The sequence below is a fragment of the Pipistrellus kuhlii genome, unplaced genomic scaffold (genome assembly GCF_014108245.1).
Source record: "Pipistrellus kuhlii isolate mPipKuh1 unplaced genomic scaffold, mPipKuh1.p scaffold_m20_p_1, whole genome shotgun sequence".
Classification (NCBI taxonomy): Eukaryota; Metazoa; Chordata; class Mammalia; order Chiroptera; family Vespertilionidae; genus Pipistrellus; species Pipistrellus kuhlii.
In genome coordinates, this window is record NW_023425404.1 from 77,814,007 (window position 1) to 77,827,425 (window position 13,419).

At 39.9% G+C, this 13,419-nt stretch overlaps 1 protein-coding gene across 5 annotated transcripts in view; it reads right to left on the reverse strand.

The window, feature by feature from the left end:
- CDC123 (cell division cycle 123) overlaps window positions 1-13,419 on the reverse strand; it is a 60,517-nt gene that overhangs the window by 39,658 nt on the left and 7,440 nt on the right. For all 5 annotated transcript variants that reach the window (XM_045585760.1, XM_036452865.2, XM_036452848.2 and 2 more), the window contains 2 exons: window positions 7,834-7,891; window positions 7,259-7,291 (listed from right to left, as the gene is read on the reverse strand). In XM_045585760.1, the coding sequence (XP_045441716.1) occupies window positions 7,259-7,291; window positions 7,834-7,891 (91 nt within the window). The remainder of the gene's footprint in view (window positions 1-7,258; window positions 7,292-7,833; window positions 7,892-13,419) is intronic.

The following is a 13,419-nucleotide window of genomic DNA, read 5'->3' on the forward strand; positions in this document are numbered from 1 at the left end:
GGGATTCTCTTACTTTAAATCCTCACTAGAGAATATGTTTATTGATTTTTTAGGAAGGAAGGAAAGAAGGGGGAGAGAGAAACATCAATGTGAAAGAGAAACATTGATTGGTTGCCTCCCATACATGCCCCAACTGGAGATCCAACCCACAACCTAGGTATGTGCCCTGACCAGTAATTAAACCCACAATCTTTTGGTGTACAGGATGATGCTCTCTGCTCTCACTGAGCCACCTCGCCAGGGATTTTTTTTTTCCCCCAGAGAAAAGAAAGTTAGGAAAGAGGGAAGGCAGGAGGGAGGGGGAGAGAGAGAAACATTGATCTGTTGTTGTTCCACTAATTTTTATGCACTCACTGGTTGACTTTTGTATGTGCCCTGACTGGAGATCAAACCTGCAATCTTGGGGGTATCAGGACAATGCTCTAACCAACTGAGCTACCTGGCCAAGGGCTTAATTTTCATTTACTGGTTTTAGGGAAAGGGAGAGAGACAGAGAGAGACAGACAAAAAGAGAGAAACATTGTTATCTATGCATATATTGGTTGATTCTTGTATGTGCCCTGATGAGGATCAAACCCAAAACCTTGGTGTATCAGAATGATATTCTAACCAACTGAGCCAGCAGGCCAAGGCTATTGGGTTCTCTTTGAATAAGTTATAACTGCCTGACTCCCTCATGAATTAAATTAAACCTCAAAGTGTTTTAAAGAATTGTATATCTATAGGGAAGTCATGCTTCTACCTTTTTCTGGAAATTATCTTACAACTAATTTAACTAACAGGAATCTTTTAAGCTCACAGCCTCAGTTGATTTTAAGTTTGCATAACACTCAGTTGTCTTGGAAACGGTTCCATTATAAGTGGGATAAAATCCATACTTTAATCATATCCATGGGTTTTCTGTGATCTGGACTCACCAATTTTCCAACTTTATCCACCAGCACACCCCTGCACCACACCCATTCAGAAACGGTATTTCTTTAAAAAAAATTTTTTAAACCATAAAATGTTTTCAATATACAAAAAACATTAACACACTCAACAATTTGGCAAATATTCAATAATTTGATCCAGACCTTTAAAATTTTTAAGGGAAAAAAGCAGTGCAATACAACTGAAGCTTTTTACCTCCTTGTTCTCCTCTTTAATCTTTCCCTATCCCCAAAGGCAACCATCATTAGTAATTGGGCATATTCTTCTATAGTCATTGATTTATACTTGCAAAACATGTGCCTGTCCATAAAATATAACATTTCAAAATTTTAGCATAACTGCTGTCATATACTTTTAGCTTTGAAATTCACTAATGTGCTTTTGAAATTTACCTATCTTCTCCCCGACCCTATTTTTAATTGTTTTTCTGAGTGTGTGTGTGTGTGTGTGTGTGTGTGTGTGTGTGTGTTTAAGTATTTATTGATTTCAGAGAAGGGAGAGATAGAAACATCAATGATGAGAGAGTCATTGATTGGCTGCCTCCTGCATGCTCCCCCTTTCCCCAATGAGGATCGAGCCTGCAACCTGGGCATATGCAGTGACTAGAATTGAACCAAGATCTCATAGGTGGATGATCAACCACTAAGCCATGCCAGTTGGGCTCAATGTAATTGTATCTACACTAATGGACAATTACCATTCACCAAGACCTTCTATTTTCCCACTTTGGATCTTGGCTCACATTCCCCTAAGAGTGTTCTTCTGTCATGAGTGTCTTCCCTGCCCAACATCTAGTTCATCCAGTGAAACCCAATCACTCTTTCAATTAATTTTTTATTTTAAAACAATTTCAGACTTTTAGAAGCATTAAAAGAGAAACAAATGCCTCTTTACCCAGGCATTTTATTACATTTGCTTTATCATTCTCCCCTGAACTCCTTCTCAATATATAACTATGTAGGCATTGTGTATTTATTTGTATCTACACATAAGACACACTTTTTTCCCTATACCAGTGGTCGGCAAACTCATTAGTCAACAGAGCCAAATATCAACAGTACAACAATTGAAATTTCTTCTGAGAGCCAAATTTTTTAAACTTAAACTTCTTCTAATGCCACTTTTTCAAAATAGACTCACCCAGACCGTGGAATTTTGTGGAAGAGCCACACTCAAGGGACCAAAGAGCCGCATGTGCCTTGTGAGCTGCAGTTTGCCGATCAGGGCCCTATATTCTTTTAAAGTAAGTTGAAGTCATGATGCCCATTTACTCCAAATTACTTCAGTACATATTTCCTAAAAATAACACTCTTACATAACCTAGCAAAATTGTCAAAATCAGAGAGCTAACGCTGAGAAATACCTTTTTCTCACTGACAGATCTCATTCAAAATTGTCCTAAAAATGTCTTTTATAGCAAAAAAACAAACAAACATTTTTTTCTGACCCAGGATTCAGTCTAGAATTATGCATTGCCTTTAGTCATCATGTCTCTTTAATCTCCTTAAATCTATAATAGTTTTTCTCTCTGTTCTTCATTTTTCATGACCTTGACATTTCTTAAGCTTATAGGAAATTTATTGTGTGGAATTTCTAAAATGATGGATGTGACATCTCGTGTTTGGATTCAGGTTTTGGCAGGTGATGTGCATTGCATCAGAAAGCAAGCAATGTAGGTCTGTCCATCCTGACAAGGTTCACCTGCAGTACTCGGCTGCCAGGTCTTTCCACTGTAAAGTTATTGTTTTTCCTTTTGAAACTAATAAGTGATTTTGGTGCAATAATTTAAGAATATGTGACTATCCTTTCTCTCACCAGCAGATTTGAGTTTTTAGCATCTTTGGACAGAGATATTCAGAGTTAAGACAACTCTGGCTTCTGATTGCCTAAGGTAAAAAATTCCTCTGACTGAGCGTGTGCTAATTATAGAACAGTGTAGTCATTTGTGTTTTGAGAGCACCACACACACACATACATACACACACACACACACACACACACACACACACACAAAAAGAAAATGAGGAAGGTGTTCACTGAATTCACGGCTGGTGGTTAGAAGATAGAAGAAATGTTGAGACAAAAGGAGAAAGAGTTTGGGTGGATGATGAGGTCAGATGGACAATCCAAAGGTGCTGATGACAGTCTTGCGGTGTATCACACGGTGCAGCTCCCATCTGTATAGCTGTCCCAGAAGCAAGAACTTGCTGTGTGTAATCCTGCTCCATTCCTTTTGCTTAATTACATGGGTCTCAATGTATTTAAATGGTTTTCCCAGCTCGGTGAGTTGGTTTAAAATTTGTTCTACTTTTGCCCTAACTGGTTTGACTCTGTGGCTAGAGCATCAGCCTATGAACTGAAGGTTCCAGGTTTGATTCCAGTCAAGGGCATATGCATGGGTTGCAGGCTCAATCCCCAGTGGGGGTTGTGCAGGAGGCAGCAGATCAATGATTTTCTCTCATCATTGATGTTTCTCTCTCTCTCTCTCTCTCTCTCTCTCTCTCTCTCTCTCTCCCCTTTTTCTCTGGAATCAATAAAAATACATTTTTAAAATTTTGTTCTACATTTGTAGTCCACTGATTCACTTTGCTGTACTGATTGGCACTGCCACTGATGGTCCTTCCTATAACCTCTTTTACAATGCTTTACACTTCATCAAGAACAAAAGTAGTCTCTTTTGCAGGCTGGTAGTCTTCCTTGTCTCCTTCAGAGCCTCTTTACTTTCTGACCACAAATTGCTACATGCTCATCTTTACTTTACTACCCTCAGTCTTGAGTTTCTACAGGGAGCTTTGATTCCTTTTCATGGAGAATGGCATATAGAAACCAAGATCAGGAGACTAGATATGTTCATTGCTACCATGATATCATATATTATTACTTCTAGAACTTAGTGAAGAGTTTGGTAAAAAGACATATGCACACATATATTATTAATTTCTATAGCTATCTACATCTAAAAACTTGAGTTGATACTGATAATTCTTACCACTTTTAGGGGCCAGATCAAATATTACTTCTCCCTTTACATACCTCTAGATCCCCTCAGTCCTAATTGTTCTCTTTGTTCTGACAGTATTTTGTCATCTTCACCCAAACTGGGGCATCTTTCCCCGCTGGTTTATAGGTTTATAACCTCCATTAGAGGCCTGGTGACTAAAATTCATGCACGGGGGAGAGGGGGGGACATTTCCCTCAGCCCAGCCTGCACCCTTTTGCAGTCTAGGATCCCTTGTGGGATGTCTGCCTGCAGATTTAGGCGGACATCCATTTGCAGTCTGGGACCCCTCACTCCTTACCGTCTGCTCGCTGCTCCTTAATGCTCAGCTCTCTGCTCCTTAGTCAGGAAAGGCTCCCTCCACCGTTGCTGCACTTGCCAGCCATGAGCCCAGCTCTGGCTGAGTGGCACTTCCTCTGTAGGAGCGCACTGACCACCAGGGCGCAGCTCCGTGTTGAGCATCTGCCCTCTGGTGCTCAGTGCACTTCATAGCAACTGGTCATTCTGCCATTTGGTAAGTTTGCATATTAGGCTTTTATTATATAGGATGGTAGCAGGAATCAAATCAAGTGCCATGGATATGGTATATAACTAACAAGTATGCTATACTGAATAGAATTTTCATAAAGATTGACCTGTATGATATCCAGAGTTAAACAAAACATACAGTCTTTCTCTTTCTGGCCCTGGCCCAGTAGCTCAGTTGGTTAGAGAACCACTAGATTTAATAAATGAATTCGGCAATGTATCAGGTTATAGAATCAATACCCAAAAATTGATGGCTTCATATAAGTATAACCAATGGACACAGACAATAGGGGTCAAGGAAGTGTATTGGGGAGTGGCAGTAGCCAGGGAGAGGTCAATGGGGGAAAAGGAGACATATATAATACTTTCAACAATAAAGAATTTAAACTTTTTAAAAAATCAATGGCCCTTTTATATACCAATAATGAATTCTCAGAAAGAAACTAAACAATCCCATTTACCATTGCAATAAATAAGTTAAGCTAATTAGAAATAAACTTAACCAAGGAGGTAAATGACTTGTACTCAGAAAACTACAGAATGTTGGAAAAAGTGATCGAGGAAGATAGAAACAAGTAGAAGAATATACCATGTTCATAGATTGTTAGAATTAACATCATTAAAACATCCATACTACCCAAGGCAATCTAAAGATTCAATGCAATCCCTATTAAAATGTCCACAGCATATTTCACAAGTTTAAAACAAATACTCCAAAAATGTATTTGGAACCAAAAAGACCCCAAATAGCCCAGCAATCTTGAGAAAGAAGAACAAAGTTCTCCTTGAGAAAGAAGAATAAAGGAATCACACTACCAGATTTGAAGTTATACTACAAAGCCACCGTAACCAAAACAGCCTTGTATTGGCAGAAGGACAGACATATAGATCAATGGAAGAGAAAAGAGATCCCAGAAATTGAACCAAGCAATTACACTCAATTAATATTTAACAAAGGAGGCAAGAGCATACAATGGAGTCAAGACAGTATCTCCAATAAATGATGCTGAGAAAATTGCAAAAAACATGAAACTAGACCACCAAGAGTAAACTCAAAATGGATAAAAGACTTAAATGTAAGTTGTGAAACCATAAAAATTCTAGAAGAAACCATAGGTAGCAAAATCTCAGACATCTCTCGTAGAAATATGTTTACAGATATGTCCCCTAGGGCAAAAGAAACTAAAGGAGAAAATAAACAAATAGGACTACATCAAAATAAAAAGCTCCTGCAAAGCAAAAGAAACCATCACCAAAATGAACAGGGAGCCCACTGAATGGGAGAACATATTTGACAATGATAGATCTGATAAAGGGTTAATATCCAAAATATATAAAGAACTCATATAACATAACAAAAGGAAGACAAACTATCCAATTTAAAAATAGGCAAAGGACCTAACTAGACACTTCTCCAAAGGGGACACACACAAAAACCAAGAGACGTGAGAAAATGCGCAGTCACTGATCATCAGAGAGATGCAAGTTAAAACAATGAGGTTCAAATCTGTCAGAATAGTTACCATCAAAAGAGAGAGAGAGAGAGAGAGAGAGAGAGAGAGAGAATTGCTACCATCAACAAATCAACAAATCACAAGTGCTGGTGAAAAATTATAAGCTTAATCAACTTTTACAGATTTACACAGGCTAGTGATTAATGTCATAAAGTCCTCTACTCTCACTTAAAAGAAATTGTAATGTTTTATGACATTTAAATATATGTAAGCGAATATAGATTTTTCACATTAATTTAGCTCCCATAGATCTAGACTTGATTCCTTCTTTCAGAGCTTAAGAGAAACAAGTCAAAGCATCAATTATGAACGTAAAATATTTCCTTTGTAACCAAAGTGGGGGAAAGGACAAGCCATGTTTGCCTATAAAGAGTGATTCAAGCCCTAGTTGGTTTGGCTCGGTGTATAGAGCATTGGTGTGCAGACTGAAGGGTCCCAGGTTCAATTCTGATCAAGGGCACATGCCTGGGTTCCAGGCTCGATCCCCAGTGTGGGGTGTGCAGAAAGCAGCCAATCAATGATTCTCTCTCAATATTGATGTTTCTATCTCTCTCTCTTCCATCCTCTCTGAAATCAATAAAAAATATATATATTTAAAAAAAATAAAAATAAAAAGAGTGATTCAAGTTATTTTTCAAAATAATACATAACAGCCCTGGACACTGCCTCAGTTGGTTGCAGCATAGTCCCATGCACTGAAGGGCTGCAAGTTTGGTTCCCAGTCAGGGCACATACCTGGTTTGCAGGCTCAATCCCTAGTTGAGGCCCTATGAGAGGCAACCAATCAATGTTTCTCTCTTACATCAATGTTTCCCTCCCTTTCTCTCTAAAATCAAATTTAAAGAATTTTAATAGCTAAACTGGTGTGGGTCAGTGAGTGAGCATCAACCTATGAATCAGGAGGTCACAGTTCAATTCCTGGTAGGAGTATATGGCTAGGTTGTGGGTTCAGTCCTCAATGAGGGGGATGCTGGAGGCAGCCAATCAATGATTCTCTCTCATCATTAATGTGTGTGTGTGTGTGTGTGTGTGTGTGTGTGTGTATCCCTTTTCCTCTGGAATCAATAAAAATAGATTTTAAAAAACCTGAATAATAAATTTTAAAAATGATAGTTTTTATTAGTCCACTTTTTGAGACAGAAACTAATAAAAACTAATACATAATAGCCAACAGAAAAAAAATGAGACATCTGAAATGGCGAGTAGATGGGCATTCAGAGGCAGGCACTGAAGCCTGAAGCAGCTGTGTGATAGTGTGAGGCTGTCCCCAGGCTGGTACTCTTACCGTTAGTGTGGCCGTGTTTTCATCATCTGACCACTGCACGAAGAAGAGAATAGAAAAAAACATTAAATGTCGATAATGTACTGGGCTTCCAAAAAAGTAGTACTCTATGTAAAATTTATACATAAACAGATATATAAAAAGCCAGTGACCAGAACGCTGTAACAACCGGTCCCTATGACGCCCACTGCAGCCAGCAAACCAGCCCTATCTGGGGTGGGGCTGGCCGGCCAGCCAACCACCGTGGCCTCTCCTATGCTGGCCCCGCTCCCAGTTGGCCTCTCCCACCCCAACAAGGGCAGAGTAGCTGGCCTACGCCCTCTCCCCTCCTCCCCCCTTAACCCCCGCCCAGCCCTTCTCCCCATTTTCTCCCCTTCCCCAATTGGGGCCAGGCCAGCCAGACCCCACCTGTGCAGGAATTTGTGCACTGGGCCTCTAGTATGTAAATAAAAGTATACATCAAAGTGAGATTTTCATGTAATTTCTCACTTCAATGAATATATGCTAAGAACTAAAGGTCAGAACTATTTCAGAGATCATTGAAATTAGAACAGTCTCCAGAACAGAGTAGAACCAACCTGTATTTCTTCTGCTTCATCATCACTGTCTGGCTGAGAAGATGTTGGAGGATCTTCCCTAGAAGGACATGAAGCAAAAATTAAGAAAGAAAAAGGTTGTGTACTATGTAGTCAGAATTTCAGTTGAGTATATAAAAAACCTTTCAACTGGAGTGTAATATTAGAAAAAGTCCACTTTTTGAGACAGAAACTAATAAAAATCAATATGAAATTAATGAGAGTACAATAAAGATGGCAGAATAAAAACTTTCTGCCTGCTTTCAGAAATCACTTAAAAATAAGGGAAAGAAAGCTCAAAGTCTTCCTCTGATGACACCAAGAATCATCCACAACTATGGAGTCCAGTGGTGAGAAAGAGCTGCCAGAGACCAGGAAGGTCAAACTGGATGAAGGAAGACACCAGAGGAAACAGCTGAAGAGCTGTTCTGCACAGCTGAGGGAACACCCCTGAGGGGCAAGACTCCCTAGTTTCTACAGTGAAAACAGAGTGTGTGGACTAGTGTCCAGAATTCCCTGAGGCTGTACTGGCAACACAGAGAGGTATGGGGAACAGAGTGAGAAAGCAATACTCAGACTCTCTTTGAAGAAGCACATATGGGAAGGAGGCATCTATTGTAGTAGCCAATCTCGTTGCCCAGGAGGAAGCAAAGGCTGAAGGCACTCAGAGGGGATAACTCTGCCCTGGACCCTCCTCAATACTGAACTACAAACAACTGGCCTGGGAATAACTCACATAATGAAAACAAATAACAATCAGAATAACAGGGAGCACAGGATCTGGACCAAGAAACTACAAGAAAAAGGGAAATGGGGCCTCTGGTTACCATGGGCATTTATCTACCCTTATGTTCCCTCATGGAACTCCATTAAAATGATCGGAAAGACCCCAAGAAGAAAGAGGACCCACAAGAAGACAACTACAGAAGGAAGATAGCAACAAAAGTTTGCAAAACAAAAAGCCAAGAGGGGTCACCCACTAAGCAATAGCTAGAACCTAGAGACCTCTCGATGACAAAACTGCATCTCTGGGCTATGAATAGAGTTACTTGTGGGAGGTCCAAAAAATGACAAAGACTCACCCAATCTCCTTAAACTTGCACACCCAAGAAACTAATCCTCTTCCACCCCATGGCTAAGCAGGTTTATTCTCTGGGGGACAAGTGAACTAAAGAGGCTCACGGATCAGGTCCATAATGGCCCAGAGGAATATGGGAATGAAATGCTAGAATATGATGAGGAGCCATGTGAGAGTCATGCTGAACTAAGAGCCCTAGTTCCCGTCCTCCTACCCTGCTGTCAGAATGCAGACAGGTGAGAGAATTGTCCTCTGTGCAAAGTGGAAAACCCCAGAGTCTAATTGCTGGCAGTCTTAGTCAACAAGCCCTCCCAAGTATACAGTTTCCAAATGTGTGTGTGTGTGTGTGTGTGTGTGTGTGTCCCTCACTCTTAAATATGAATAGAGGCCTAAAATCATCAGAAAACTGAAGAAAGATGTTTTCTAAACATTTCTATAAAAAAAAAAAAAGGTACATGGAAGAAATAAAGACAATGAAGTGGCTAAATGAAAAATATTTTAAACATTGTTAATATCCTTAAAGATAAAAGAAGAGCCCTAGCTGGATTGGGTCAGTGGATGGAGCATCAGCCTGTGGACCAAAGGGTCCTGAGTTCATACCTTGGTTGCAGGCTTCTCCAGGCTCGGACCTTGGTCAGGGCTCCTGCAGAAGGCAACCAATCAATGTGTTTCTCTCACATTGATATTTCTCTATGTTTTTCCCTCTCTTTCCCTCTCCCTAAAAATCAATGGAAAAATATCCTTGGACGAGGATTAACAACAACAAAAACAAGATATTGTATCCATTAAAAAAAAAAAAAAATAGGAGGCTATAAGAAAAGAACAGAGGACAAGATTGAACTTGTAGAAACTAAAAATTCAAAATAAATGACAAAGTCAAGGGAATTACCTAGAAGTTGGAACAACAAAGAAAACGACAATAGAGAAGAAATAATAAAATACAGAGAATCCAGCAGATCCAACATTTAAGCAACAAGAGTTCCAGAAACAGAAGCAAGAAAATAAAACTATAAAAGATGTAATATTTTTAGTTCTCCCCAAACTGAAAAACATAAGTCTCCAGATAATATATATAGCACAATGAATGGAATAAAGGGAGGGAAACTTAAATAATATGCCAAGATGGCTACAATAATTCTTCCCATCACGTTGGACAAGCCCTTTTGAAGGGTGACTTGCTACTCTTCCCATGAAGAAATAGCATTTATTTTCCCATCCCTTTAATTTAGACCGACTTTAAGATTCACTATGACCAACAAAAGACAGAACAAGTGACACCATGTAATTCTGAGTTTAGGTGTCAAATAAGTCTTTTTAACTTCCAATCTCACTTTTTACTGAGCCACGCCACCATACATTCTTGCTGCATAAGTGACCTTAGCAAGACCCACAGGGACCTACCTGTCTATCCAGTGCCAAGACTTACAGAGGCTCTGAGATTTTACCCTGTGTACAAGCTAACCAGTGAGCCTATGTGATTCATAGCTTTGTGCCTCTGGAAATTTAATTCCATAGAATTAAGAAAAGTTGATTAAAAAACTGATATACATTAATCAAAATCACAACAGACTGATAACTCAACATCGAGAAATAATTTCCTGGTCTACTCACAATAAAAAGACTAGTCAATAATTCTAGTTCGTTAACACCAGTTTATTTGTAACTATACACCACACGTGTCAAACTCACGACCCACAAAGAATATTTTTTCAGCCCAGCCAATATAACAGTGTGAGCAGTTATTTACAATTATGAAAGGAAATAAGTCTCCCGTCAGATCCAGAATTCCTGACATTCACCTTGGGTCAGTTTTGAAAGTAATCACCGTGAACAAGACTTCCCCTGAAGTAGGAGAGACAGTAGCAGAGAAGAGATGCCAAGTGTCAGGAAGAAAACATTAATTTTACCATTGCTCTTGTTTTTTTCATACTATACTTTTCAAAATAAACCCACATTTCTATGAAGATTGAAGCTTTGGGTTTGTTTTTTTTTTACTTAAACTTTCAAACTTAAGTTTTTTTAAACCTTGTTTATTTGGCCTGTGGTCTTCTATAAATAATACTTTAAACACACACACTCATTCAAAAAACTGTTACTATCTGAACTCAGGAAGATAAAATGATTAGTATAGCAAGGAACGTACTGAGAGGGATACACACCTAAGCCCACAAGCAAAACACAAACACTGAGTTTTAAAAAGACATGTTTGAAAAAAGCTACTCAGTGATTAAACGCAACTTAGATGAATCTTAAAAGCATTATATTTAATTAAAGAAGCCAGCCCTAGCTGGTTTGGCTTAATGGATAAAGAGTCTGCCTGTGGACCAAAGGGTCCCAGGTTCGATTCCAGTCAAGTTTACGGACCTCAGTTCCAGGCTCCTCCCTGCTCCAGGCCCTGGTCAAGGCCCATGCAGGAAGCAACCAATAGATGTTTCTCTCTGTCTTTCCCTCTCTCTTCCACTCTCCCTAAAAATCAATGGAAAAATATCCTCGGGTGAGGATTAACAAAAAATATAAGGAAAGAAAGAAGCCAGAGACACACAAAAATACTATATGATTCCATTTAGAACTGACAAACTAAGCTATGGAGATAGAAATCAGACCAGTGTTTGCCTGGTGGGAAAATGGAGGTAGGAAGGAGAGACCAAAGAGATACAAGGGACTTTCTGGGGAATAGAAATGGTCAATATTTTCAATGGAGTGGTGGTAAAACAGATCTGTGCATTTTATTGTAAATGTACCTCATATAAATTATACTATAATTTTCAAATTTGTTTTTATTAATCCTCATCCAAGGATATTTTTTACACTGATCAAGAGGGATAGGGAGAGGGAGGGGAAAAGGAAAGGGGAGAGGGAGGGGAGGGGAAGGGGGGAAGGGGGGAGGAGAGAGAAGGAGAAGGAAGAGAGAGAGAGGAGGAGGGGGAGAGAGGAGGGAAAGAGAGGGGAGGGAGGAAGGGAGGGAGGAAGAGAGAGAGAGAGGAACATTGATGTGAGCATCGATTATTTGCCTCCTGCATGCACCCCCACCAGGGCCAGGGATCAGAACCTGCAACTCAGTACATGCCCTTAACTGGAAATCAAACCCTTGACCCTTTGATGCATGGGCTAATACCCTAACCATTGAACCACACTGGCCAGGGCTAATTTTCAAGTTTTTAACTATAAAAGTAAAACAATCTAAAATTACTACATTTTTGCCCTAACCAGTTTGACTCAGCGGATAGGGCATTGGTCTGTGGATTGAAGAGTCCCAGGTTCATTCCAGTCAAGGGCATGTACTTTGGTTGCAGGCTCAATCCCCAATAGGGGGATTGTAGGAGGCAGCTGATAGATGTTTCTCTCTCATTGATGTTTCTAACTCTCTATTCTCATTTCCTCTCTGTATAGTCAATAAAAATATTTTTATAAAATAAAAAATAAATTACTACATTTTTCAAATCAAAGACTCAATAAACAATGCTTTTCTCAGTTTGAGCAAATGGCATCTTCATTCATCGACTTTGTTGTTCAAGCAGAAATTCTTGCCACTTCCTTCTCCATCACTGAGTTCTGAAAGTTGCAGGATTCTTTCCACTCCAGTGTCACCCTCTCAGATCAAGCCACTATCAGCTCTCACTTGTATCAGGTTCCTAACTGGCCTTCAAGTCCCACAGAGTCACCAGTGATTGTTTACAAAAGGAAATCTGCCAAAATCACTTTCTTGCTCAGAGCCCTTTAATACCTGAGTTCTCAATAAATTCTAGGATCTTTAACATGACTCCCACACACATACCTCAACCTGAACCCTGACCACCGCTCCCATTTCAGCAACTGAGACTCCCACCACTTGTTTCCTGCACGTGAAGATGTTCCATGCCTCAGAGCCCTCCTTAATGCTGTTCCCTCATCCTGGAAGATTCTTCCTTCCACCACTCAATGGACTACCTTCCACCCAAACTTCCTTTCTCAGAGGCTCATAAAAGTTACTTCTTCAGGAAATTCCCTGACCCGCCCTGCAATCCTCAGCCCCACTTCCACCCTCAGTAACGTAATATGTCAGTGGCCTCCCCATTTCCTTCATAGCACTTATCACAATTTTCACAGATACTTAATGAAGTGTTTAATGATCAGACTGAAATTAATGATGACAAGCCGAGACCGGTTTGGCTCGGTAGATAGAACGTCGGCCTGTGGACGGAAAGGTCCCGGGTTCGATTCCGGTCAAGGGCATGTACCTTGGTTGCGGGCACATCCCCAGTGGTGGGTGTGCAGGAGGCAGCTGATCGATGATTCTCTCTCATCGATGTTTCTAACTCTCTATCCCTCTCTCTTCTTCTCTGTAAAAAATCAATAAAATATATTTTAAAAAAATTAATGATGACAAGAGCAGTCAGTATTTTTTAAGAACATACAATACACTAGGCATTGGGCTAAACATTTTACACAGTTTCCATTTGTATCTCTGCCACAACGCTATGAGGTTACTTCTCTGACATCAGTCACCCATTCACAGAAGAGAAATCTAAGAC